We start from the raw sequence: 27,488 nt of genomic DNA, 5'->3' as shown, positions 1-27,488 counted from the left end.
AATTTTGCTTCCTGAAGTCCAAGTATTTCTTTGGGTTCTGTTCATTTCAATGCGTTTTCAGTCATAATGTAATTTAATAGATATTGGTCCCTCAGAACAGACACACACACATACACACACAACATATTTCCATTTATAGATGTTTAAAGTATCAGTGTTGTATTGATCCTCCAGTTACAAACATGATTATTGATCTCATTAATCACATTAATCACATGGTCATTAACATGTTTCGAATCTGTTGTTGACCACAACAGCTGTATGAATGTTATGTTGATGTTTGGATGGTGTGTGTAGAAGTCTGACATGATGATGATCCACAACAACTGAAGGACAAAGTCACTCTGCTCATTCTAGAGAAAAAATTATTGATTAGGAGATATCCGATCGATTATCAATGATTTTATCTACACGATTTATTCTTTCTTCAGACTTTGGCACTGCAGTTTGTCAGAGATCAGCTGTTCTTCTCTGGCCTCAGCTCTGAAGTCCAACCCCTCCCATCTGAGAGAACTGGACCTGAGTGGAAACTACAAGCTGCAGGATCCATCAGTGAAGGATCTGTGTGGTTTTCTGGAGAGTCCAGACTGTAGACTGGAGACTCTGAGGTCAGTAGGGGGGTGGAGTCAGTCCGTCCTGGTTTCAACAGTATTGTACTAAATACAGTTAATATCAGAGCAGCAAGATCCAGTGTTTCAAATGTGTCTGGGCAAAGTGAGATGGATGTTTTCTTCTCTAATCCTAAATGGAACCTTGGACCTTTCTGCAGAAACATGTCTTCAGTGTCATATTTATGCTCCTGTTTACTGGATGTGTTGCTACACCTCATTTTCTGACAGGAACCATCATGCACAGGTAAAAGTGTCACCAGTGACAAATCAGAAATGACTAAACTAACATCAGACATTTGGAAACATGATTTGCTGTTTGTGTGTCTCTGTGCTCCTGTGTGTGAATTTGTGAGTGTGTGAGAGAGACTAAAAACAGTGTGTTCTGAGGGTTTCATATAAAAAAAATTAGGTTGAAACACACTGTTCAGGTATTTTGACCGAAAACATTGAAAAATTGGTTTTGAGATCTATCTATGCTTATTGATACAGGATGAGTTAATATTCATCTGGGTGAGACTGATCTGGGATCATCAATGTTGGGTTTTAATAAAGCTAACTCAGACAAAAAAAATTATAATTTAGGTCACTTTGTAACCGTGTTTGTTCCAACAGGATCAACAACAGAGTGATTAAAACTTCCAGAGACAAAACCTGTGAGTACTGAAACACTGTCCCCTATTCACCAGTCTGACTGTAAAATGAGCCTGGACTCATTTCATCACCAAGATGTGTATAAATTACATTTTAGCTCAGCTTCTGGAAAACATCTGTTTCATTTCTTTAAGAACAGCAGGCTGTGTTTGCTTCGAGGGAATCTGGATCCTTAAAATCTGAACAGGTCCTGAATTTGAAGGACAGAGTTAATGTGCATCTTAATGTTTCAGATGACAGCAGTTTGTACCACATGATCACCTGAAGTTGATCATATGATCATATTTAACTCTGAAATAACAGGAAGAACTTCTGTGTGCTGGTTAAATCTTAGTCTTGCAACAGGACTGTTGTTCACTTGGTCATGAGTGTCATTCCAGACTTTGACTTGTCTGAGTTCAGTCTTTTACTGAAGTGATTTTGACAGTCCTGTCAGTATTTATGTGCACTGGGCTGGGTAATAATATTGTGTTATGTAGTTTTATCATTTAACATATTTCTGTTGTTTAATTTAAAGATCTCAGGCAAATTGGAATTAAAAGCTACAAAATGTGTTATTTTCATTAAACATTCTGATTATTATATTTTGATTATTTTTGATTTTGCATGATTTTGTTACATGGAGATACATCAGTATTGGAAAAATATCCAGATCACCATTGTGATGGATTTAAAACATACTATCTGCCAGCACTTGTCTGTGCAGTTGTTTGACTTTAGATTCTGTGACTTGATATGAGTCAGTCCTGTCTTCAGGGACTCCATCAGTCATGATGTTATTCCTCTTTGGTTTACTCTCCACTTGCTTGTCAAAAGAAGATCATACAGATGCAGACCGAATTGAAAGCTCTTCTAACCGGCAGTGTGGTCAGAAGTGTTCTTTGTTCAGGTCTTAAAAAGCCTGAAATTTGATTTCAGAAAGTGCAGATACCCTGCGCTTTTCTAATGGAGAGCTATACATACTGATCTTTTTACTCACTACAACTGTGTAAACGTAGCTCTCAGTGTTTATCATGGATTTCTGCCTAAAATAAATCTCATATGAAATGTGTCAGAGACCTGTTGGGTCTTCATGGAGGAACTGGAGGATCAGCGGCTGCGTTCATCCAAAAGTGGAAGAAATTCATGTTTGTCAGCAGGTGCATACGAGACTGCAGCTGTGGTCAGAATGAAGCTGATATTTTTTCTCATTTTCTATAAAATAGTTTTTAAACAAAAAACAATAGATGAATTTGAATTCAACTTTCTACAGTACAGCTGCTGTTTATCAGAGCATACATACAACTACATGTGGCTGCAGCTGGTGAAATTCACTGAATAGAAGCAGCTACAAACAGCTCACATATCCAGATTATAGACTGAATTTACTCAGTAGCAGATATTTGGACACATCCTCTCGGATTAATACACAGTCAATAGAAAACCAGAAGCGTCTGAGAGGAAAGAGATGACAGGAAGTTTTGAACTGCTGCTGTTTGACTCTGTTCACATATTCTGATGTCATCTCTGACTCAGTAAACACTGATTTCTGATGTGTGTTTTCTCCCATCAGGTGACTCTGATGTCAAACTGGACCCAAACACAGCAGAGACAAAGGTGGATGTGCCTGAGGATGATACACAGCTAAAGACGGTGAGAGAAAAACTGCTGTGTCCTGATATTACACACAGCAGGCAATGAAAAGCAAATATTCAAAGAAATTTCTCCTGTAGCTCTGACAACTTCTTCACTTGGTTGTGCAGATAAGGAAAGAGAAGTGGATAAAATCTGAAAAAACTGCTGTGTAGCTTTACAGACCAAAGTCTTGTGTCTGTTCACTGTGTTTCAGTTCAATGTGGACTGGTTGTTGGTTATTTCTAATAAAACATCTGATGTTGTTTCCTTCTGAATCACAGCTTCCATCAGGTTTCACACCTGAACTGCAAACTGAATCTGCAAAAGTTTCATACAGGTAATGATATAATAAAATCACATAACACTGTTCGAGGCAAAGAACCTCCTCCTCCATCACCTTCTTCCCCACAGCTTTCCTCCTCAGAGCCACAGCAGACGTGATCCCTGCAGTATTGGTGGCCTCATGGATGGTTCCTCCTTTTTCCCTTGATGCTCAAGATTGTATATTGACAGTGTTTTTTTTTATATTTGTGTATTATGTTCCGTTAAGTTTCCCTCACCTGTGTGTTTTCCTTGCATTTCCTTACATTTCTCATCTTAGAGAAATGAGACGTCCTTTCCTCTGACAACACAGCAGGATGAGTTGTCAGTCTGTTGCGTCTTGTGATGGACGTCTCATTTGTATCAGTGGCAGAGGTCTTTGAGGTAGTTAAGAAGCTTCTCAGCTGCAAGGCATGAGGTAGGGATAAAATGGGCCCTGAGATGCTGAAGGCTCTGGACATTGTTGGGCTTTCTTGGCTGATGCACAGCTTTAATGTCACATGGAGGTCAGGGACAGTGCTTGTGGACTGGCAGACCAGAGTGGTGGTTCCTATATTTGAAAAATGCTCCAGTTATTGGGACAGTTTATGTCAGTTTGCTTGAAAGGAGGCTCCAGCTGTTGAATCTCAGATCCAGGAGGAACGATGATGCCAGGCCATGGAACAATGGACCAACTCCTTACCCTTGCAAGGTTGCTGGAGGGGTCATAGGAGAAGTCTTACGATCATGTCCCATGGAGGGGTCTTCTGGGGGCACTACAGGACTATGGGGCCATTACTACAAGCCATTCGGTCCTTACATGACCAAAGGGAGAAAGCTGTGTTTATTCTCAGCAGGAAGTCAAATACATTTCCAGTTTGTGTTGGCCTCCCCCAGGGTTGCCCCTCATCTCCATTCCTGTGTGTGAGTTTCATCGACAGGATCTTGCAGTTGGATGGAGGAATGTGTTCAGTTTGGGGACCTCAGACGTGCTTCTCTGCTCTTTACAGACAATGTGGATGTGGTTCATTGGCTTCATCAGACCTGGACCTCAAGCATGCACTGGGATGTTGTGAGAGTGTGAAGTGGCTGGGATAAAAGTCAGCACCTGAAAGTCTGAGGCCATGGTTCTCTGTGGGAAAATGGTGGATTGCTGCTTTTGGGTTGGGAGTGAATTGTTGCCTTCATTGAAGGATTTAAAGTATCTTGGGGTCTTGTTCACAAGTCTGTGATTTCGGCAGGTAGATTGGTACAGCATCAGCAACAATATTGGCATTGTACTGGAGTGTTGTGGTGAACAGGGAGCTGAACCAGAAGTCAAAGCCTTTGATTTGTCATCTACCTTCCATCTTTACCTATGGTCACTGCTGAACAAGACCCCAAGATCCTAAAACCAGTCCAACCATGGAGGTGATTACCCTTAGTCTTAGTCTGACAGTATGACATCTCTCTACCACCTGTGAGCAAACACTGAGATATCCCAACCAATAGTTTTCCTAAGAATGTTGAATAAATGTGCTTCAAACTGAGCACAAACAGCATTTCTCCCTGACTGTATTCTCCTAATTCACTTAAACAATACGGTACAGATGTGACATGCACTGACTTACTGTGTGGTGTGCTACACTTTGACTCAGACTTGATTTGCTACAGTTTCCTTTTCTCTCTGGTCTCAGGGCTCATGGAGTCTGGTTTGGGATGAGAACAGTTTTTTTAGTTAAAAAATCTCAGTTTAACAGGTTCCTTGTGCTGACTCAGTCTTCTGTGTCCTGCAGGTTCAGGTGTCCTGGTCCAGGTGGGTTCCAGTGTACTTTAACTGGACTGGTGTTTGTTATGGATCAGGAGGCGGAGCTGCTCTACAGGACTGTCCAATGGGATGAGAGTCTCCTCCAATCAGCTGGCAAGACGCCAGCAGGGCCACTGTTTGATATCCAGTGTCCTGAGGATGCTGTGTGTGAGCTCCAACTCCCACACTGTGAAACAAAGGATGGTAAAGACTTTAATGTCTTGAATGTTAAAATGTTATTTAGAGGTTTGTATCAATGTGCAAAATTTTCTGAACTGCAAAAAATGCAAAACAAAAACACTGAATTGTAAATAATGGAGTTTTTGCATAACACTAAATGTGCACATCCAGACAGATCACTTATGGGACAGGAAAATTACAATAAACTAAAACAACGGGTAAAGGATAGAAAGAAACTTGCACATCATTGGGATGATTCAGATTTCATGTCAATAGATAAATTTGATTTATCTGAACTCAGATGATAACAAATGAATAAGGCTGGGATTCACCTGTTCAAAGTAAAACAAAGGTTAACAACTCTGTGTTTTCTCAGCGTTGCATTTTGAAGGCCTGCTGTCTGTCGTCCACATCAGTGAGGATGGAATGAGCATCTTGGAGCCACAAGAGATCACAGACACTCATGTGGTGGTGAAGGTCCCTCACCTCTCTGCATTTGGCCTGGTCTGGGATACAGTTAAACGGTTTCTGAACATCAAGCTACCAATAAATGGGCAAGTTCTGCTGTTTCTCCGACCTCCAGATCGAGGGCCTCGAGTACTCGATGTATTTCTGCTGCAGGACAACATCCCTCTGTCAGAGGTAAAGTGATGAACCTGTCATATGCTCTTTGGATATTATGTCTTTTTCTGGGTTCTCTATCAGTACGTCTTTCTCACTGGTTACCATTAAAGTACAGAGTAGATCTTAACATTTTATCTCTGTTGATATCTTTAAAACTCTGGTCAACATTTGTAGTTTTTAAAAGTGCTGAATAAATAAAAATGGACCTGACTCTGAGCATTAACACCTGGTGCTGAAGGTTGCCGCCCAACAAGGAGATGCTGAAAATATCAAGATCTCTTCTGACTGTAAACTGAGCATTGGTCAAAATTACAGTGTCCACTGTGAACCTAAGAACTTGCACATACAGCCTGAGGTGAGTCAAGTCTCAAACACTTCTAAAGGTTATTAACAAAATGATCATGAATACAGTTTAGGTTGAATGTAGATTGATTCACAATGAAGACTTACTAGATAAATATTTTACACCAGGTTTGAAAATAATTTTTTTTTCTCGTTTCTGGTCAGTGTGCACAGTTTCACTTAAGATATGGACCAAATTTCCATCCAACATTTGAAGTTTTCCTGGCTTCGAACCCAAGGAAAGTGACTTTGATGGTCCAAAGGAAAGAGAGGACAGAAGTCTGGAGACGTACTTTTTATCTGCCAGGTAAAGGCTTCACCCTCCTTCAGCAGCATCCACCTGATGTGATGTCAGAGTTTAGAAGAGAATGGAGAGAATGAAGCTGATACTTTTTTATGTTTTCTATAAAATCATTTTAAAGCATAAAACAATAGATGAATTTTTATCCAACAATTTTCATGCTTCTTCATGCTTTGTTAATATTCTCAGTGAGAGTGCAGCCTGCTGCTGAAGAATATTTGTGCTCAGAGGATTCATCATCGTTAAATAAAGGCAAGAAAAACCATTGACAGATCACTTTGATCAACACATGATTTTTAACAATGAGCTGTGTGTCAGAGGAATGTCTGACTTTAAGTCTGTTTTCTCTCAAGTGTTTATGTGCTTGTGTTGATTTCTGATCTCAGAACTCAGCAGAAAATCTAGAGATACACACATTTTCACCTCATGCAGACAGGTCTTTGTGTCAGTTCGCGTCGCCACAGGTGGATTTGTTTAATCATGTGTTTCCATGTCACTCAGTCCTTTGCTGGGTCCATTTAAACCAGTTTGGTCTGTAATATTTTCCTATGCAGACGGCTGAAGCTGAATGAATTCCCTCCTTATGTGACACGGGATTTTGACATCATGTGCAATTACGTATATTATGAACAGCTCACCTCAGAAACAAGACTTCCCAAGCAGAGACACAAAACCCACAACCTGAAGGAGACCAGGGTTCAGACTGAGAGCTAAAGGAAATATGAATTATGAAATATGAAAACATGAATTTCTGCAGGTCAGAGTGTTGTTTCTGCCACGAGATGGAGACAGAACATCAGCAATGAACAAAGAAGCTACAACAACAGATTTATTTTAACAGATTTCTGAGTGAAGACCGTTGAACATCTTACACTGAAAGAAGTGGTCTGTGGCATCATCCTTAGTGGTTTTTTTATATCCACTCATGGGCCTGATCCCACACACAACTTCAACCAATACAGCCAGCCAGTCAGTGCAGAGCTGAAACCATCCCTTAATCAATCGACAGAAAATAATCTAATTTGATCACTGAATATTTAATTTAAGACATTTGAAGACTCCATCTCTGGAAAATGGACAGAGCTCTTTGTTTTCAGTGTCCTCTGGTTATTGAACACAAGCACTTTTCTTGTTTGTCTTCTTCCAGGTCCTGGTCCATCACGGACTCCAGGTGTCCCAGCATGGACTGTGAATGTCCTAGCATGGACTCTGAATGTCCTAGCATGGACTTCGAAGGTCCCATTATGGACTCCAGGTGTCCCAGCAGAAAAGACGCTGAGGTCTGTTCGGACACAGTTTATCGACAGAGTGTCTGAACCTGTTCTACGTAAGCTGCTGGATAAACTCCTGGAGTGTGGGGTGGTAACTGATGAAGAAGTGGAGTCTGTTGGACCACTGAACAGGGCAGACAAAGCTCGAGTGGTGATCGACACGGTGCGAAGAAAAGGTTCACAAGCCAGTGCAGCTCTGATCGCTGCTCTCTGTGAGGTGGATTCATGCCTGTCAACAGAGCTCAACTTAATGTGAAGCAGAAACCGTGTGTATCAGGGGGTTTCTGCTTTACACCAGCATGTGTTTAATTCTTGAGTTTTACCTTTAAACTTTTTCTCTTTTTTAAGAACATTTGGTACAAAGCTTAAAACTTGCCAAACATGACTCAGGCTCCTGGTTCACATGATAAATTCAGTATAAGGTATATTTACACAGCACCAAATACATCAGTACAACAACAGAAGTTTATGAATGATCTATCCTGCTTCCCTGAAGATTTGTATATATGCACAGATACTGAGTATTTGCTACTGAAGCTTTCAGGTCAATAAATTACAGTTTTACTATCATCTGTGATGTAGTTCTGTTGTCCAAAACAAAACCATTGACCAGCATCACCCAGCGTCTCAAAAGTTAGAAAACCTAAAGGCCTCCATTTATACTGACATGAGGTCAGTCTGAGTCAGCGGTGGACAAACGTAATGTGCTCATGTAGAAGATGGATACTAGGACCCATATGACCTATGGCCTGAAAAGGCTGCAAACTCGAGGTATTGTCATTTTTTATTTATTTATTTTTTTTTAAATTATCAGGCTTTTGTGCATTTATTATCAGACAAGGCAGAGGAGACTGACAGGAAAGGGGGTAGAGAGAGGGGAATGACATGCAGAGTCGAGCCAGTTGGGAGAAGAACCAACACTTCCTGCTAAGAGCATCTTGTGCTCACATGGTACGCACCCCAACCACTCAGCTATCAAGTCACCAGGTATTTTAATTTTTAATAAGTGAGTCAAAACTTCTCTTGTAGATTGAGAAGCAGAAAAGAAACTAACAGTCAGCTACTGCAGAGATATGTAAGATATGAAGTCAGTGTTGTAAAAGATCAGTGTTCACCTTGGACCAGTGCTCTGTTTGTTTACAGGTGGAGGACTGACTTTTAGTGCACGTCACTTTAGACTGAAAACTTGAGACTGGTCTGATTATATTCTTACTTTGAATTGTTTTTAGAGTTGATCGTTCTAGGTTTGATAGTAGTTCTATTTCTGTTTCTGTTTGTGGCTCCAGTCACAGGTGTGGTCATTTGCTGGGGGTCACTCACACTTTGATGGTGATGTGGCTTGTGGCGACACATTTTATGTGGTGTTTTAAAGGAACCATAATCTGAATGGAGCTGTTTTTTAGTTATTTGTTTTTTATTGTGATTTCCACAAATAAATTTTACATCGTCACAACTTAATATTTTCCCATCTGTCAGTTTACTGACAGTTTCAGCAGCTCAGGAGAGCAAACTGTACCCACCTTTAAGTTTCCTGCCTTTGTATCATTGACTTTGTCACTATAGTAGTTAGTAAACGTCTGATTCCTGAGAACCTGCGGCTACATTTAGATATGGTCAGTGTTGATAACTGTACCAGACCGTCAGTCGGGGGGGGGGGGGGCAACCTCTGCCGAGTGATGCACTGTGATTTTACTTTTTGACAGCTGTGACTCCAGAGCTTCTATCTGCATATAGTTTCGTCCCTTTTTGTCTTGACAGTGGATTTCACACATTTCATAATAACCTCAGGTGAAATATTATGGGATGCATCTCTCTGCAGTTACAGCCAGTTTTGCCGCACAACGCATCCACTGAAGAGAGGAAGGATTTTTAGCATTGATCTGATTTTACTGAAACATTTTGACAAACCACAGCAGGCAGTTGGCTTTCAGAGATACAGAGGTTCATCCGAGAACCTTGACTACTCTACAGCAGTCCGATCACATGGCTGCTGCTGGTGCACAGAGTGTGAACATCGTGGACACTGGGGACTGAAGAGTCTGTATCGGGACTGAAGATCCTGTATCGTCACTGAAGATCCTGTATCGTCACTGAAGAGTCTGTATCGGGACTGAAGAGTCTGTATCGGGACTGAAGAGTCTGTCGTTCCCCCCTTCTCTCTGTGCGCGCCCCCGCGGGGGCAGATGGCGCCGAGCACAACACGGAACAGGAACAAGAGGAAAGAGTTGATGAAGATGAGAAAGTTAAGGTCTGAAGAGGCTGGAGAGTTGTTTCCGTGTCACCTCCGACCGAAGTGACCGAGCTGTGCGCGCACAGAGAGGCGGACACCGAGAAGACGCGGAGGCGGTTGGGACAGTTAAAGGCGGCGCAAGGATCCAGGAAACACCGTAAGAGACTCACTTCTACGCATCTGGAGCTTTGAGCTTTGTCTGCTCTTAGTGACTTCCACTGGCCTAGTTTTTGCTTTTTATATTCACACAACGACCGTCTCAAATATGAGTAATAAAAGCAAGCCTGCCGACCGAAGGGGGTAAAGGTTTATTTGTGGTCTTGCTGCCAACATTACGCCTACTGAGTCCTAAAGTCATTTTCAGCCCTGTGTAATACTCCTGTAACATAGTTACAACACAGTGTAGTAACTTACATTGCTCCTTAAGTACTGAGACACCACATTCAGACATGTCATTTCTAATATTACTTTAAAATATAATAGCAACTTTTGTATTTGCACCTCATTGTTACCCAACATTCCCTTATTAAAGATTCAACTCTGACCTCAGTTCAGTGGGTGGCCCTTTACATGTCTGCACCCAGGGACCCATTCTCTGACAATACAGTAATGGCTGTAGGACATTTGAAGTTACATATAGAGGCTGGTTATTGATATCTTATACCATAATATAGTTCTTTATATGGTGTTCATTTATTACACTGAACAAACAATATCACTATTAACATTTTACAGTTAATTTTTGCCAAGAACCAGAAGAACCAGGGCTTTGACTTTTAGTCTTTTGACACATTTTTATTCATTTCCCAAATGTGCTCCACTTCTTTGAATCTGCCCCCCATCCTTAAACCTGCCCCTGATCATTTTTATTGTTCTTGTGTCTCCAGTGTTACAGGTTGAGCTCTCAGACTGACCGAAGATGAGTGATTTGGAGGGCCTGTCCAAAGATGATCCTCCAATCTTCAGTATTGAAGCAAAGTAAGACACTGTTTCTACTCTATGTAGAACAGATTAGATATTTGTAGGGTGAAGGTTAAATGGCATTTTATCAAGTTGCTGACTTGTAATCAAATCCCTTTTCAAATCTAAAGCTAAAACACAAAGGCTGAACTGAGACTTTTTGTTGTCTATGCGGTCAAAAGATGGTCAGTGTTAGTCTTTAATGTAATGATTCAGTTAAAGATCTGATGTGAATGACAGTTTAGGTGGGAAATTCTGACTCTGGAAACTGACTTGAGGCGATCAGTTGATGATTTCATTAGGAAAAACTCATCATTCTGTTGGTCTGTTGAACTATAAAAACACACAGTCCTCTCCTGATAATAAACTCTCCTGCAGTGTAGTGGCCTCACAAACTATCTTTGGCTGAATACAGATACCAGCCTGCAGAAAACATGTTAGCCTGACAACAGCCAAAAGATTTAACATTAATATTTGACATTTGTTCAGCCATTCAGAGTGATGGTTGGTGCTGGACAAACATGAGAAGCTGCTGCCTGAAGGTTTTCTAATCAACTTTGCTAACAAAAAAAGAGCAAAGAAAGATAAAGGATTCAGTAAGAGATTTGGAACTATTACACTGTGGCAATCTCTACAGCCTTAGTGATTATATCATTTATTTTAGGATATATTACTTATTTTAGTGATTATAACTATTTATTATTTTAGGATATTATATTTTAAGATGCTGCGATATGAAGCTAAGTTTTGTTGTATTTCCTTGTTATTTCCTTGTTCTCCCAACATGTTTCCATAACAAGGCATCAGGCCTCTGAATCAAACTGCAGACTGACTGTAGACCTCTGTGTGTGATGGAATTATTGAGGCGTTACTGGAAGTAGACCTCCTTCGTGTGTCTGTGAGTGAGAAGGTACCAGAGGCTGTCGCAGCACGGAGACACTACATGCTACAGGTAGTCAGTAAAACATGTCTGGATAAGCTCAGGAAGTATTGAAAGGCTGGGAATTGTGTCCGGTGCCAGCAAGGGCATAAAGTTGTTCCAAACACTACTTAAACACCTCATCATTCTTCAGCTAGAGCTGTCAGGACTGAAAGTTAGTTAGCAGGTAAGTAACAAGCCAGGCTAAACAATCTGTGCACTCATTATGGTTCAGAGCCTAACAGCTGGAAGGAGGTAACACTTGCCATCTGATTGTCTAGGCAGTGTTTTTAAAATCTTTTTGTTACAAAAACCGTTTACAGATTATTTTATTTAAAAAGAAATGTGTTCATGTCCACAGAGGGAGGAAGAGGATTCATGTTTCCACGGAGGAGCAGCTGCCCTGCTGTGCTCTGTGTCAGGACATCCTGAAGGATCCAGTCTCTACCAGCTGTGGACACTGGTTCTGCAGACAGTGCTTCACCTCATACTGGGACCAGTCTGGTTCATCAGGAGACTCCTCCTGTCCCCAGTGTAGAAAAAGACCCAGAACCAGACCTGGACCGCAGACAGCCAGTCAGACCAGCACTGTACAAGGTGAGACTGAACATCTGTCTGCTGATGTCTTCATCTCTGAAAACAGGACCTGTTGTTTTATACAGTGTCATTTGCTATGTCACAAAGCATTTAAAATTAAATTAAAACATTTAAGATGATTCTTAATACCACAACCTTAAAAATGTTTTCTTGTCTTTAGTTTTTCTGTAGCTGATGAAAACAATCAGCAGATTCTCAGATTCTCTGTCTTCATTCTGACATTGTCTCTTCTCTTGCAGCAGATAGTGGTCTGCAGGAGGTTTTAGATCAACATAAGATCAGTCTGAGGAGCAGATGTGAACGTGTGACTGAAGGAACTGATGGAACAGGAAGTGAAACCCTCCTCAACAGGATCTACACTGAGCTCTACATCACAGAGGGACAGAGTGAAGAGGTTAATACCCAACATGAGGTCAGGCAGCTGGAGACAGCTTCCAAGATGAAGACCCTCCATGACGCTCCAATCAAGTGTCAGGACATCTTTAAAGCCTTACCTGACCAACAGAGACACATCAGAGTGGTTCTGACCAACGGCGTCGCTGGAGTTGGAAAAACCTTCTCAGTGCAGAAGTTCAGTCTGGACTGGGCAGAGGGCTTGGAGAACCAAGATGTCAGTCTGCTGGTTCTGCTTTCGTTCAGGGAGCTGAACCTGATCAGAGAGCAGCAGTACAGTCTTCTCAGGCTGCTCCATGTTTTCCATCCAACATTACAGAAGGTCACAGCAGAGCAGCTGGCTGTCTGTAAAGTTCTGTTCATCTTGGACGGCCTGGATGAAAGCAGACTTTCACTGGATTTCACCAACAGGGAGGTTGTGTCTGATGTCACACAGACGTCATCAGTCAACCTGCTGCTGACAAACCTCATCCAGGGGAACCTGCTTCCCTCGGCTCTGGTCTGGATCACTTCCAGACCTGCAGCAGCCAATCAGATCCCTCCTACATGTGTTGACAGGGTAACAGAGGTACGAGGCTTCACTGACGCCCAGAAGGAGGAGTACTTCAGGAGGAGATCCAGTGATGAAGAGCTGTCCAACAGAATCATCTCACACATCAAGAAGTCCAGGAGCCTCCACATCATGTGTCAAGTCCCAGTCTTCTGCTGGATCACTGCTACAGTTCTGGAGCACATGTTGACTACAGAGCAGAGAGGAGAGCTGCCCCAGACCCTGACTGACCTGTACTCACAACTCCTGCTGGTTCAGACAAAGAGGAAGAAGCTCAAGTATGATGAGGGACATGAAACGAGTCCACAGGAGCTGATGGAGGCTGACAGGGAAGTTCTTCTGAAGCTGGGGAGGCTGGCGTTTGAACATCTGGAGAAAGGAAACATCATGTTCTACCAAGAAGACCTGGAGCAGTGTGGTCTGGATGTCACAGAGGCCTCAGTGTTCTCAGGACTCTGTACTGAGATCTTCAAAAGAGAGAGTGTGATCTTCCAGAAAACAGTCTACTGCTTTGTTCATCTGAGCATTCAGGAGTTTCTGGCTGCAGTCTACATGTTCCACTGTTACACCAACAGGAAGACAGAGGTCCTGGAGAACTTCATGGGGAAAAAAAATGAGGAACATGTCGACAGTGTCTTGTTATTCTCTGAGGAGGAGGAGGAGGAGGATGATGATGATGATGATGATGATGATCATGATCACGATCATGATGAAGAGGACCTTTATGGTGATGTTTATGATGATGGTGATCACGATGATGATGATGATGATGATGATGATGGTGATCGCGATTATGATGATGATGGTGAAAGTGATCGTGATTATGATGATGATCACGATGAAGAGGACCTTTATGGTGATCTTTATGATGATGATGGTGATCACGATTATGATGATGATGGTGATAGTGATCGTGATTATGATGATGATCACGATGAAGATGACCTTTATAGTAATAGTTATAGTGATCAGTACGATTGTGATGAAATTTCAGTTAAATCCCCTCACATACACCCTTCACCTGTGGCCTTCCTGAGGGCAGCCATGGAGAAATCCCTTGAAAGTAAAAATGGTCACCTGGACTTGTTTGTTCGCTTCCTTCATGGCCTCTCTCTGGAGTCCAACCAGAGACTCTTAGGAGGTCTGCTGGGTCAGACAGAGATTGGTCCAGAAATGATCCAGAGCGTCATCGACAACCTGAAGGAGATGAACAGTTCCAGTATTTCTCCTGACAGAAGCATCAACATCTTCCACTGTCTAATGGAGATGAACGACCACTCAGTCAATCAGGAGATCCAAGAGTTCCTGAAATCAGAGAACAGATCAGAGCAGAAACTCTCTGAGATCCACTGCTCAGCTCTGGCCTACATGCTGCAGATGTCAGAGGAGGTTCTGGATGAGTTGGACCTGAACAAGTACAACACATCAGAGGAGGGACGACGGAGACTGATCCCAGCTGTGAGGAACTGCAGGAAGGCTCGGTGAGTCCAGACATGATCATTACAATCATTTATCAGTAAATTAGATTAGTAGTTTAGGCAAATTCAAATATACATTGTATTAAATTACTCAGATTAGGCCTCATTCACCAATATCTTCTTAAGTATTTTCTTAAAGTCTTTCCTAAGTTGTTCTTAAGAAAACTCTACATCAAATTCATGAACATGTTCTTCAACCACAGAATTGTGTGTGCCTGTGTTGTTAGATCGATGAATGCCAATCTCCTCGTAAATTGGAAAGCATGTGACAGTTTGCCCTAATCAGCATAGGTAAACGCCATAAGTGCATAAAAGGGCATGAGACTGAAGTGTCATGTGCAGAAACAGACAGAAGTCTCAAACATATACCGTAAGAGATTGAGAAAAGACAGAGCACCGGAAACGAGTGGTAATATTAAGTAACGTTAATTCTGGATATAAAATCACACACAGAAAAGATTAATGGGATGCAATCACACATTCAGTGACTGTAGTGTCTGGAGAAAGTGTGTGTACTACGCATGAGGTTAAAAAGAAGTGGTTTAATTTGAAATCTGACTCACACACACAAAAAAAAAAATTCAATTGCAAAATTAAGATAAGAGATGGAGGGGGGGCAGCAAGCAAAGAATTGTCTGAGCTGGACCAGCGCATTTGGGCCAAACATCAGAGAAGAGACCATAATGCTTTGTAAAATAACAAAAGTTATTTTAAAAATATCCTAAAAATATTATTGTAATTTAAATAATATAATATTATATAACTGTAGAACAGAAGAAAATGCAATAACCACTTATTTTGCTGAAACATGTCAGCACTCAAATGTGCCTAAGAGTACTCTTGAGTGTGCATAGAGTCTGTTCTTACGTAAGAACAAATCCCAAATAAGAAAACATTGGTGAATGTCAGAATCTTCATAAAAAGTATATCAGTGACTTTTAAGAAGAAATTTCTTCCTAAGAATGGTTGGTGAATGAGGCCCATTATTCTTAGTTTAACACTGCAAAAATTACAGGTCATTTGTATCTTTTTCTTGAGGTTGTGTAAATGCACCAGAAATATAGATTTTTCAGTTGGTTTTGATTATTACAAAATAATTTAATAGTTTTTTGTTTATTGTTAATTAATTGCTAGATTATACATGTACTTCTTAACCTTCTATTTATGTTGTGACTCTGCAAACCTAATTTTAAAAAAAATTAAAGGAGGTATATGTAAGTTTTTGCAGTTGCTTCAAAGCCACTGTTAACATTAACAACTGTTTACTTACCAGTCTAGAACGTTGTGAGTCCAGCATCAAACTTCATTCCTTTACTTGCCAAAGGACAAACGTTAACTCTTGTTTGGCTCCTGTTTCTATCAGTTCTTTTCCTCTACTGAAGTTAGCACGCTAAACAGCCAGCTCCATCTCAGCAATCATCTTGTCATTTTCAGATAGTGAGTCCCTGTTGCATTCAGTCTTCCCTGAATAAGTAGTGCTGCTCAGAGCATGTATTATATCTTGTACTGTAAACGCAACAATGGCTGTAGCTCTTGGCAACCAACCACCCACTTCCAGAAACAAACCACGTTTGGCAGAAGAGAAAACTTACACATAGCCCCTTTAAAGCAGGACTCAGTAGATCTTACACCTCAGTGTATGTTTCCCTGTGTTTCCAGGTGTTGGGAAGTACAACTACATATGAGAAAACAGTAGTATAAAGCCTCTAGTGTCTCCAGAGGGAGCTGCGCTCTGATAATTTTCCTCAAGTTATGTCACCTGAGTCAGCATGGGTTAGGTTCGAAGACTACAAGTTAAAAAAGTAAAAAAATCTGGGGGTGTTGAATGAGAAAGAATTATTGTTTCATGTCAAACACAATAAGATTAGCTGAACCACAAATGTGAAGAGCAGATGTTAATCACATTTTGTTTATGGCATGTATGTTATCATTTGCAAATTGTTCTACTTCATTCCAACAGATTTTATATATTCTTTAATCACAGACTTGCTGCATGTGAGCTCTCAGAGACTGAGTGTGAAGTCGTGGCCTCAGCTCTGAAGTCCAGCCCCTCCCATCTGAGAGACGTGGACCTGAGTGGAAACAACCTGCAGGATTCAGGAGTGAAGCTTCTGTCTGCTGGACTAGAGAGTTCAAACTGTAGACTGGAGACTTTGAAGTGAGTTCACTAACTGTAGCTATTGTTTGTTGTTGTTTTGTTTTGTATACAGATTATCAAATCTTTAAAGTTTCAGTTTTTATTGGTTCATACATTTTTGGGATGTATGTGTGAGGATTTTTAAAGGGATCTCTGTTGTAATTGTTGTGAGATACCAGTTGACCAGTCACAGTATTTTCTTATTTCTTAAACTAAGAAACACTAAAATCAAACTGCAACACAAACTCACAGATCTTCTGGCATTGCTGCTCATTTGACTATGACAAAAATTGCAGCTCTCTTCAATACACAAATACAGCAGCAAGCTATAAGTGATGATTATGAACGATATCATCAAATTTGAGATTTCAGGGGAAAAAAGTTTCTAATCTTCTATAAAAACAGATCTAGATAACTACCGTTCTATTTTCATGTAAGCATTGCAGAATCATTTGAACCCACAGACTTTCAGACTGCAGGTGGGAAAGTATAGAAAAGAAACTTTGCTGGATGGAAGTGTGGGACATGGAGGCAGGTAGGATTAGATTCATGTTTGGATTCACTTACGATGTGCTTCCAGCACCCCAGAATAGTAGTAACTGGATGGGTGAGGACCCAACATGTCCTTTATGTTCAGTTGTAGCTTGACTTCAGTACATTCTATCTGGGTGTTAAACAGATCTGTCTCAAGGATGATACACCTGGACCAGGTGCTGAAGAGTCTACCAGCAGCCACTAAGAGATAACACTGAGAGCAAGGTGAATTCACTGGATGAATACAGACAGGAAACAAGAAAGGATTTCAGTCAGGAACCAAGTAACTTTGTACAGACATGATGCAGGGCAGCTGAAGGCAGGGACGGACTGGCAAATGAGAGTAGATTTAGGAAAACAACTCATAGTTCCTTAGAAGATAGCTCCCACTAATCTGAGACCAAGACAGTGCTTAGAATCCATACAAGTGTAAAAGCTGAAAATGCTCTACACCAAAGCCAGCGTTGCTGTGGAGCGTATCATAGCAACACTAGCATGGTTTAACGTTTGTGGTTGGATTGTTGTTCTGTTGTCTCTTATGTCCACAGGGTAACTTTATTCAGTTGAGCTTCTCGTTGTGTGTTTAGCGGTCACTGTCACTGGACTTCATAACACCTTGCTGACTGAGAAGATGGGGTGGGGTGTTCTTTTCAACTCCCCCACCTGCCCTCCTGCCAGACTGAGCCTGGATGTGTCCTCACCTAAATGTGAAGAATTCTGAAAGTTCTTCACCAGCAGAGTGAAACATATTAAAGTGATAGTTGGGGTTATCTGATGTGGGGTTGTGTGAGGTGTATTACCTGCAGTAGATTTACATCAGCTCCCAGTTTAGAAGTAGCAGGAGCACCAGCGCAGAAGCTGAGTGATGAGCTGTGGTGGACAGGAACAGAAGAAAAATGTTGAACTACTGTATTCCTGTGCACAAGTGCACCTAAAGTGACTCAAACAGTTGATCTGTAATAGTAATATAGTGCACTTTTGTGCAGGAATATGGTAGTTCAACAGTTCACAAACTGTAGTTCCAAAGAAAAGGAATTTTTGATGGCAGATAAAGTGGTGAAAATATTCAACATAAAGCATACACTTAAACTGATATTAGTTTTTTTTCCTGTTAAAACACCTCGTCCACAACAGCACATCACTCATCTTCTGTGCTGCTTCCCTGTTGCTTCTCTTAACTGGGAGCTGAACTGAATCTACTGCAGATAAAACACTGACTATAGATAAGTAGCTCCACATCAAATAACGCCAATAGTTTTATTTTCTAAACTATCACTTTCTAAACCATCTTCAGCTCTGAACACTTTCAAGCAGGAACTTTGTCTCCTAAACTCACATCTTTTATTCTTTATTCAGGTTGAGTGACTGCAGTTTGTCAGAGATCAGCTGTTCTTCTCTGGCCTCAGCTCTGAAGTCCAACCCCTCCCATCTGAGAGAACTGGACCTGAGTCTCAACGACCTGCAGGATTCAGGAGTGATGGAGCTGTGTGGTTTTCTGGAGAGTCCAGACTGTAGACTGGAGACTCTGAGGTCAGTTCACTGTCTGTTACTGTTACAGTATAACCAGCCTGCAATAACATATTGTATTTCTATGTTGGGTGAGAGAGGCGATTTATTTTAATGTTTGAACTGTTACCTGGTTATATTGAGAGGTGTTCTACAGATGGCTGACATGATGATGATCCACAATAACCGAAGGTCAAAGTCACTCTACTCATTTTAGAGAAAAGATTGTTGATCAGGACAGACTTGATTGGATTCCTCTCTCAATCCAAAAACATGAAGGTTAATTGGCAACTCTAAATTACCAGACAGGTGTTAATGTGATTGTGAACTTTCTCTTCTAAACTTACATCTTTTATTCTTTATTCAGGTTGAGACTCTGCAGTTTGTCAGAGATCAGCTGTTCTCCTCTGGCCTCAGCTCTGAAGTCCAACCCCTCCCATCTGAGAGAACTGGACCTGAGTGAAAACTTCCTGCAGGATTCAGGAGTGAAGGAGCTGTGTGGTTTTCTGCAGAGTCCAGACTGTAGACTGGAGACTCTGGGGTCAGTTCACTGTCTGTTACTCTTGTAGATCTTATATCTTTATTGGTTCTGGATGTGATTTTCATTAGACTACCAGCATCTCAGACCAAAACAAATGCTTTGTTAGCCACATTTGCTGAACACATTCATTATAAGGCTAACGACAGGTTGTCATGCACTAAAGCCGTCACTAATGAAAACAGACATGTATAATTATGTGGCATCAACTTACTGACACATGGATTAGAGGGAAAGCCAGTCTTGTACTCATATGTTGGGACCAGCCACACAAATGATAGTGATGGAATAGACATTGACAGAGCCAGTAAAGACTCTGAAGGAGCTGGTAAAAACACTGACAGTAAGACGTTGACGGAGCCAGTAAAAACGTAAAAAACTTTAGGGATGTTTTGACAGTCCGCCCGCCTGCGGGTTCATAAACGTGGGGAGGGACAACGCTTTAACAGGAGGGACTAACATGCACATGCTGCCAGACACCAGCTACTGAAAACAAAGACCAGAGGAACTCAGATTACACACACAGAGGGGGCGTGGCTTCATTCTATGCTCAGGACCCCATGACTCCACTATATCTATACACAGAAAATAGTTGTTTACTGAATTATTGTTTAAAATGTTGTTTATATAACCTTTAATTAACAACTAAACCAATAAATCATAATACATAACTTGAATAATTTCATTTTGAATCAATCAATCAATTAATTAATTAGTGACATTTTAATTGTAGTTGTCTCATTCCAAGTCTTCTCTCAGTTGTCATGAATAATGTCTGGTCACACGCTCATATCTTGCTCTCTCTCAGTCAGAGGACTAATGTTTTCGAAATACACTGTTTGAAAATGTCCAGAGTTAGTTGTTAAAGTTACATTTTTTTATCAAGAATGAATAAATACGCATTCCTTTATTTTAGGTTAGTTTCAGAACTGTCAGGACTAATTTTGTGTGTGTTTTGATCTTTAACACATTTTTACATAGAGTTGAAATTACTTAATTAATTAATTAATTAAGTTGTCAAATGTGTTAATTAGGAAAAGGTTTAAAAGACTGCACTGTTGGTTTGACATGTTTCACTCCATTAACTACACTTGCATTGTAATGTGTTCACATCTACTTCCCAACAAATAAATGTAAAAATAATAATAGTAATAATAGCAATATTAATTATAATGCTATTATTATCTTTTCTTTTATTAAAGTGTTTGTATTTCACATTTCTGCTGAGAATTTCCAAGGTTTTCTATTAAATCATCTGTAATTTCAGATTAAAACAGTTTTTGTTCAGTTTATTGTGTTTAGTTGTGGATTTCCTGAGCTGAACTGCAGGATAGAGACCAGGACCAAACAAATCCAGTCCAGTTATGAATAAAAGTGTTGTAGTAAGTTTTTAGTCCAACATGTCTGGTCTGACATTGATCTTGTCTTGATGATGTCTGTAGAAGGCTGCCATGATGATGATGATCCACAATAACAGAAGGGCAAAGTCACTCTGCTCATTTTAGAGAAAAAAAGTATTGATTAGGACAAGTCTGATTGGATTCCTTCCTCAATCCAAAAACATGAAGGTTAATTGGCAACTCTAACTGCAAACTTTGTTTTCTAAAGTCACATCTTTTATTTCTTTATTCAGACTGTGGGGCTGCAGTGTGTCAGAGATCAGCTGTTCTTCTCTGGTCTCAGCTCTGAAATCCAACCCCTCCCATCTGAGAGAACTGGACCTGAGTGGAATCTCTGACCTGCAGGATTCAGACCTGAAGGATCTGTGTGACCTTGTGGAGAGTCCAGACTGTAGACTGGAGACTCTGAGGTCAGTAGAAGGGCGGAGTCAGTCCATGCTGCTTCCATCAGTTTTGTACTAAACACAGTATCAGAGCAAAGATCCAGTGTTTCCTGTGAACCTCCAACCTCCTCAGTGAAGCTGTGAGAGGAGAACGGGGACAGGCTTCAGGATTGGACAGAAAGACAGAGAGACAACAGTCAGTCAGTTAATCAGATATCAGTAATCAGGAATATATATTGAACGTTCTATAAAGCAGATGTTGGCAACTCTTGTGTTTTGCCATTGTATTTGAAAGGACTGAGGCCCAACACTGGTAAATCATCTTGAAGCTTTGGCTGATTCCAAATTTCAATGACTAATCCGCTAACCAGGCTGGTTTATGCAGGTTGAGTTAATATTCAGCTGGCTGAGACTAATCTGGTATCTTTAATAAAGCTAACTCAAATGAACCTGATTATTTTCAACTCACTTTGTAACAGATGTGTTTGTGTTTGTTCAAACAGGATCAACGGCAGGGAGATTAAAACTTCCAGAGACAAAACCTGTGAGTATTGAAACACTCTCCTCTTCACCAATGTGACTGTAAAATGAGCCTGGACTCATTTCATCACCTTGTGTATAAATTACATTTTAGCTCAGCTTCTGGAAAACATCTGTTTCATTTCTTTAAGAACAGCAGGCTGTGTTTGCTTCGAGGGAATCTGGATCCTTAAAGTCTGAACAGGTCCTGAATTTGAAGGACAGAGTTAATGTGCATCTTAATGTTTCAGATGACAGCAGTTTGTACCACATGATCACCTGAACTTGATCATATGATCATATTTAACTCTGAAATAACAGGAAGAACTTCTGGGTGCTGGTTAAAGCTTAGTCCTGCAACAGGACTGTTGTTGTTCACTTGGTCTCTATCTACAGATGTATCTATACAAAGTGCACTGGGCTGGGTGGTTATGTTGTATTGCATATTGTTTTATCATCATTTCTGTTGAAATTTGATTTCAGAAAGTGCAGATACCCTGTGCTTTTCTAATGGAAAGATATTCATACTGATCTTTTTACTCACTACAACTGTGTAAACGTAGCTCTCATTATGGATTTCTGCCTAAATAAATCTCATATGAAATGTATCAGAGACCTGTTGGGTCTTCATGGAGGAACTGGAGGATCAGCGGCTGCGTTCATCCAAAAGTGGAAGAAATTCATGTTTGTCAGCAGGTGCATACGAGACTGCAGCTGTGGTCAGAATGAAGCTGATATTTTTTCATGTTTTCTATAAAATAGTTTTTAAACAAAAAACAATAGATGAATTTGAATCCAGCTTTCTACAGTACAGCTGCTGTTTATCAAAGCATACATACAACTACATGTGGCTGCAGCTGGTGAAATTCACTGAATAGAAGCAGCTACAAACAGCTCACATATCCAGATTATAGACTGAGTTTACTCAGTAACAGATATTTGGACACGTCCTCTCAGATTAATACACAGCCAATAGAAAACCAGAAGCGTCTGAGAGGAAAGAGATGACAGGAAGTTTTGAACTGCTGCTGTTTGACTCTGTTCACATATTCTGACGTCATCTCTGACTCAGTAAACACTGATTTCTGATGTGTATTTTCTCCCATCAGGTGACTCTGATGTCAAACTGGACCCAAACACAGCAGAGACAAAGGTGGATGTGCCTGAGGATGAAACACGGCTAAAGACGGTGAGAGAAAAACTGCTGTGTCCTGATATTACACACAGCAGGCAATGAAAAGCAAATATTCAAAGAAATTTCTCCTGTAGCTCTGACAACTTCTTCACTTGGTTGTGCAGATAAGGAAAGAGAAGTGGATAAAATCTGAAAAAACTGCTGTGTAGCTTTACAGACCAAAGTCTTGTGTCTTCTCGAAAACTCCTCTCTGACTGTTCACTGTGTTTCAGTTCAATGTGGACTGGTTGTTGGTTATTTCTAATAAAACATCTGATGTTGTTTCCTTCTGAATCACAGTTCAGTGTGGACTGTGTGAGAACCTTTGTTTGCTTCACTAAACAGAAGTAGATTATTTCTAATAAAACAGCTGATGTTGTTTCTTTCATTATCACAGCCTCCATCAAGTTTCACACCTGAGCTGCAAACTGAATCTACACAAGTCTCATACAGGTAATGATGTAATAAAATCACTGAACACTGTTTTAGGCAAAGCACCTCCTCCTCCACAGCTTTCTTCTTTTTAGCTACAGCAGATGTGATCTCTGCAGTGTTGATGGTCTCGTGGACGGCTCTTGTCCTCCTTGTCCACTTTTTGTCTTAGTCTTCGGCCATGTCCCCAAGGTCAGACAGTGATATTGTGTTTGTGCATTTGCATATTATGTGCTTTACTCCCTTATGTGGGTAATCCCAATTTGTCATTTCCTCCATACCGTCATCTAAAGCAAAATCAATTTCTTATGATGACAGCACAGCAACAAAGGCCTCGTCACAACAATCCACCCAAGGTGAATATGTCTGGTGAACACAGACCAGAGAATGATGTCTGATCTCAGGGTGGCAAATGTAATACACCTGAGGAACTTAACCTGACTCTCCAGGTCTGTCAACAGCTGCTAGTCCCTTGTGGAGGCAGATGTCTGAGAAATAAGTGGGGAAAGTTGGATGGAAGAGAAAAATGAAAATAAGAGGAGGTGTTAAAGCTTCTGTTTTGAGACTGAGACCCTGTTCACACCTGGTATTAACATCTGTCCTGGCTGATCCAATCACAAGTGGACAGCTCTAAGTTCAGGTGTGAACGCACCCAGGAAACATTCAGGACGCATTTGAGGACCGATCTCTCAGACCACACTGGGAGGCGGTCTGGGCCACAGGTGGCCACATTCTTTCAGCAGTGTGAATGCAAATGCATCTTGGTCACACTGAAGGACCGCCTCCTTCACTGACGTCTCCTGCCACAGTCTGATGAGTCTCGTCACAGTTTCATTTTAAACCGAAAATATTTTACTATTTAATAAAATAAAACCTGATTTCACTGTGGAGCTGTGAGCAGCGCATTGATTGGCTCCACCTCTCTGCACCACTGTCTCTCTCTCGCTTGCTCTCTCTCTCTCAGCATCTTTCCTTAGGCCATCAGGCTGCTTACAGACATCTATCCCCTCTATCATGTTTATTCAAATTTTTGAATTTTTTTCTTTATTTAATCCCCAGTCTTGATCATGTTTTGTGGATTACCTCCTTCTGCAGCTCTGACTCATCAGATATAATCTTTTCCTTGACTCCTGTCAACTGAACTAAGGCCCGGCACTCCTCTTGCTGTTTGCTTTTATTGGAAACTAAGGGTCACCGGTCCACGTGACATGTGGTGTCACATGGCCTTGGTCCCATCTGTTCAAAACTCATGAACTGTCCAAAACTATTTGGATACACATTTAGAAGCTCTTATCAGAGTAGGCACCTGTTTCTTTTTTATACCTCATCTCAGGATTTAACAGGTTCCTTGTGCTGACTCAGTCTTCTGTGTCCTGCAGGTTCAGGTGTCCTGGTCCAGGTGGGTTCCAGTGTACTTTAACTGGACTGGTGTTTGTTATGGATCAGGAGGCGGAGCTGCTTTACAGGACTATCCAATGGGATGAGAGCCTCCTCCAATCAGCTGGCAAGACACCAGCAGGGCCACTGTTCGATATCCAGTGTCCTGAGGATGCTGTGTGTGAGCTCCACCTCCCACACTGTGAAACAAAGGATGGTGAGCAAACCACTGTGCTTTGTTAGAGCAGTGATGATCACTGTAATCTGTAGTGCTGTTAGTGCCCCCCTGTAGGCACCTGTTTTACCATTTAGATATTGAATAATAACCGTTTGTGGATGTTCTGCCATGGATGATAAAGCGTGGACAAACAAGGACAAACAGAGTGGTCCCCAGCCTCCCATTCAACAACACTGACAGTTGTGTTCCATGAATTTCCTGACCTGTGAGGCTGTTGTCAGTGAAACAGATGTTGAATGTGTCTCTGTTTTCACAGCTCTGTTTTCTGAAGATCTGCTGTCTGTCGTCCACATCACTGATGAAGGAATGAGCCTCCTTGAACCGCTGGAGATCACAGAAACTCACGTGATTGTCAAAGTCCCTCATCTCTCTGCCTTTGGCCTCGTCTGGTCTATGGCAAGGGAGATGTTAGAGAGGTTATGGAACAACATCAAACCAATTAGCAGCCAAGTTTTGCTGTTCCTCCGACCACCAAACCCAAAAACACAGAAGCAAAACCTGAATGTGCTTCTTCTGCCGAGCAACATCCCGCTGGAGGAGGTAAAGACTCATGAAATGTTACAGGTTCACTTTCAGTCCAAACTCATCAATATCTATCAGATATTGTGAAACAAGTGCAAAGACTACCTGATAAAATATTATGTCCAGTTTTATCGTTTTATCTGTAAAACTAAACAAAACCCTATGAATGATGGAAGCAAGAATTCCTAATTGATGAAAATGGAGGTGAAGGAAATGCATATGAATTGAAAAATGGAGTGTTATATGCTCAAGCAATTTGATTTATTTAAAGCCAATTTGATAAAACAGTTTTCTCAAGTTTCAAGGGATGTAACAAATATAACTGATAAAAATGGAGGTGATGAAAATGCTTAGAAATGATTAATGGAGCACTGATAAATTGACATTTGAAACAGTGCTTGTATTATCAAGTGAAAACTGTGTTACTTTCTACTGTTTACTATTCATCATTCACAAAACCCAAGTGACATATATTATTCACAGGAGCAATTTTTGTTACTTCCACCCAAAATGTGAATCAAAAACCATGTCCAACTGGTTTCCTCAATCTGCGTTCTTCTCTGTACTTCTTTTCCAAAAAAACAGGTATTAGCTTTATCCTCTCAGACTAAATAGCAGCAAGAAACATTATATTTCAACTTTAAGACCAAATTTAATATATTGAAATGCTACAGACACCAGATGCAGTGGTAAACTGGCAAAGGGCTTGTTGAGATAACATTGAGATGACCAGCTGTTCATCTCAGGAGCCAGGCCAAGCCAGTAAGCTGCTGACATGTGGGTCTCACCTGGCAGGTTTGTACTCACGTCTGAGCATCACGCTGGTATTATTTGGATAAATTGACCATATATTTGAAATCTAAATGGTCACTTTCTTGCCTGAAAAAATTTCAAAATTTGTGATATAATAACAATCCCAGGACAAAATTGTTGAAGCTTTGAGCCTGGCTCAGAATCTCCACCATTGTTGCTGCTTGGTGCACAGTGCATTCTGGGATACTTACCACATGGGTGGAAGTAACACAAATTGCTTATGTGTTCTGTTTGAGTCAAATAGGATTTAAATTAATCATAACTTACCACTGCATTTTAATTCACATGCTTTTTCATCACCTCCATTTTTATCTGTCAGTTTTTGTTACTTCCAACCTTCATAAAGCCAAGGTGATTTAACAAAGATAGACAAATACTGGATAAATATTACATTGCAAGGACTGTCAGAAAGACAGTGCATTGGTGTGTCTGTGTGGCCTAAGAGAGGTTCTGGTCGTGGTGGCTTTATATTTTTCCTAATCATTACCAACCTGTTTGTACCACTCTATATGCCCACTGGTGCACAGAGCCAGCCAACCCGGGAACATGGTTGGGCTCTACTGATGAACCCTCTTATTAAAATGTCCTCATGTCTCTTAAGGTGAGAGCAAAACAGGAAAACTCTGTGTTCATCCAAGCGCCTTCCAAATGCAAACTCATCAAGGATCAAAGTTACACTGTTCACTGTCCGGTGGCCTACAAAATCCAGCCTGAGGTGAGTATTTCAAATAGAAGCTTTTGTAACATGCAGATTGATAAAACTTGTTTTAGTTTGGCTTGGATACTGGTGACTGACACTGGTGCTACTGGTTTTCAGACAGAAGAGTTTGACCTTGATTTTGGGCCAAATTATCACCCAACCTTTGAGATTCGCCTACTAACAAGCACAGAAGAGGCGACTATAATGGTCCGAGACCAAACAAATACAGATGTCTGGAAGCGTGACGTTGACCTCACTGGTAAAGTCTTTACACACCTGCAGCACCACTTCACCTGGTGGAATAGAAAAGAGGAAGTCTCTGAGTCCATATGCTCATCAGAACCTCACTGATACAGACACAGACTCACCAATGGTCTAAATTACACTAAAATGAGCATTTTCAGCTAC

General features: G+C 40.9%; 1 protein-coding gene across 22 annotated transcripts in view; it reads left to right on the top strand.

Moving 5' to 3' along the window:
• LOC139624914 (protein NLRC3-like) overlaps nucleotides 1-27,488 on the top strand; it is a 74,261-nt gene that overhangs the window by 28,083 nt on the left and 18,690 nt on the right. For 5 of the 22 annotated variants that reach the window (XM_071484314.1, XM_071484307.1, XM_071484310.1 and 2 more), the window contains 11 exons: nucleotides 432-608; nucleotides 18,835-19,008; nucleotides 19,352-19,525; nucleotides 21,156-21,332; nucleotides 21,809-21,849; nucleotides 22,934-23,013; nucleotides 23,396-23,451; nucleotides 24,810-25,024; nucleotides 25,302-25,585; nucleotides 26,982-27,095; nucleotides 27,198-27,339. The exons of 1 other annotated variant lie outside the window; for it this stretch is intronic. In XM_071484314.1, coding sequence (XP_071340415.1) covers nucleotides 432-608; nucleotides 18,835-19,008; nucleotides 19,352-19,525; nucleotides 21,156-21,332; nucleotides 21,809-21,849; nucleotides 22,934-23,013; nucleotides 23,396-23,451; nucleotides 24,810-25,024; nucleotides 25,302-25,585; nucleotides 26,982-27,095; nucleotides 27,198-27,339 — 1,634 coding nt within the window. Of the gene's footprint in view, nucleotides 1-431; nucleotides 609-1,223; nucleotides 1,265-2,814; nucleotides 2,895-3,157; nucleotides 3,214-4,951; nucleotides 5,167-5,518; nucleotides 5,785-6,004; nucleotides 6,122-6,273; nucleotides 6,416-6,598; nucleotides 6,662-7,556; nucleotides 8,248-8,445; nucleotides 8,668-9,627; nucleotides 10,068-10,797; nucleotides 10,889-12,150; nucleotides 12,387-12,625; nucleotides 14,811-16,767; nucleotides 16,966-18,834; nucleotides 19,009-19,351; nucleotides 19,526-21,155; nucleotides 21,333-21,808; nucleotides 21,850-22,933; nucleotides 23,014-23,395; nucleotides 23,452-24,809; nucleotides 25,025-25,301; nucleotides 25,586-26,981; nucleotides 27,096-27,197; nucleotides 27,340-27,488 lie in introns of those variants that run through there. 16 more of the 22 variants (XM_071484306.1, XM_071484305.1, XM_071484308.1 and 13 more) reach the window with 13 other exon arrangements.

The sequence above is a fragment of the Trachinotus anak genome, unplaced genomic scaffold (genome assembly GCF_046630095.1).
Source record: "Trachinotus anak isolate AG129_WGS33_773 ecotype Australia unplaced genomic scaffold, CSIRO_AGI_Tana_v1 ptg000009l, whole genome shotgun sequence".
Taxonomy (NCBI): Eukaryota; Metazoa; Chordata; class Actinopteri; order Carangiformes; family Carangidae; genus Trachinotus; species Trachinotus anak.
The sequence above is the reverse complement of the archived record's forward strand: the minus strand, read 5'-3'. Positions and strand labels throughout refer to the sequence as shown.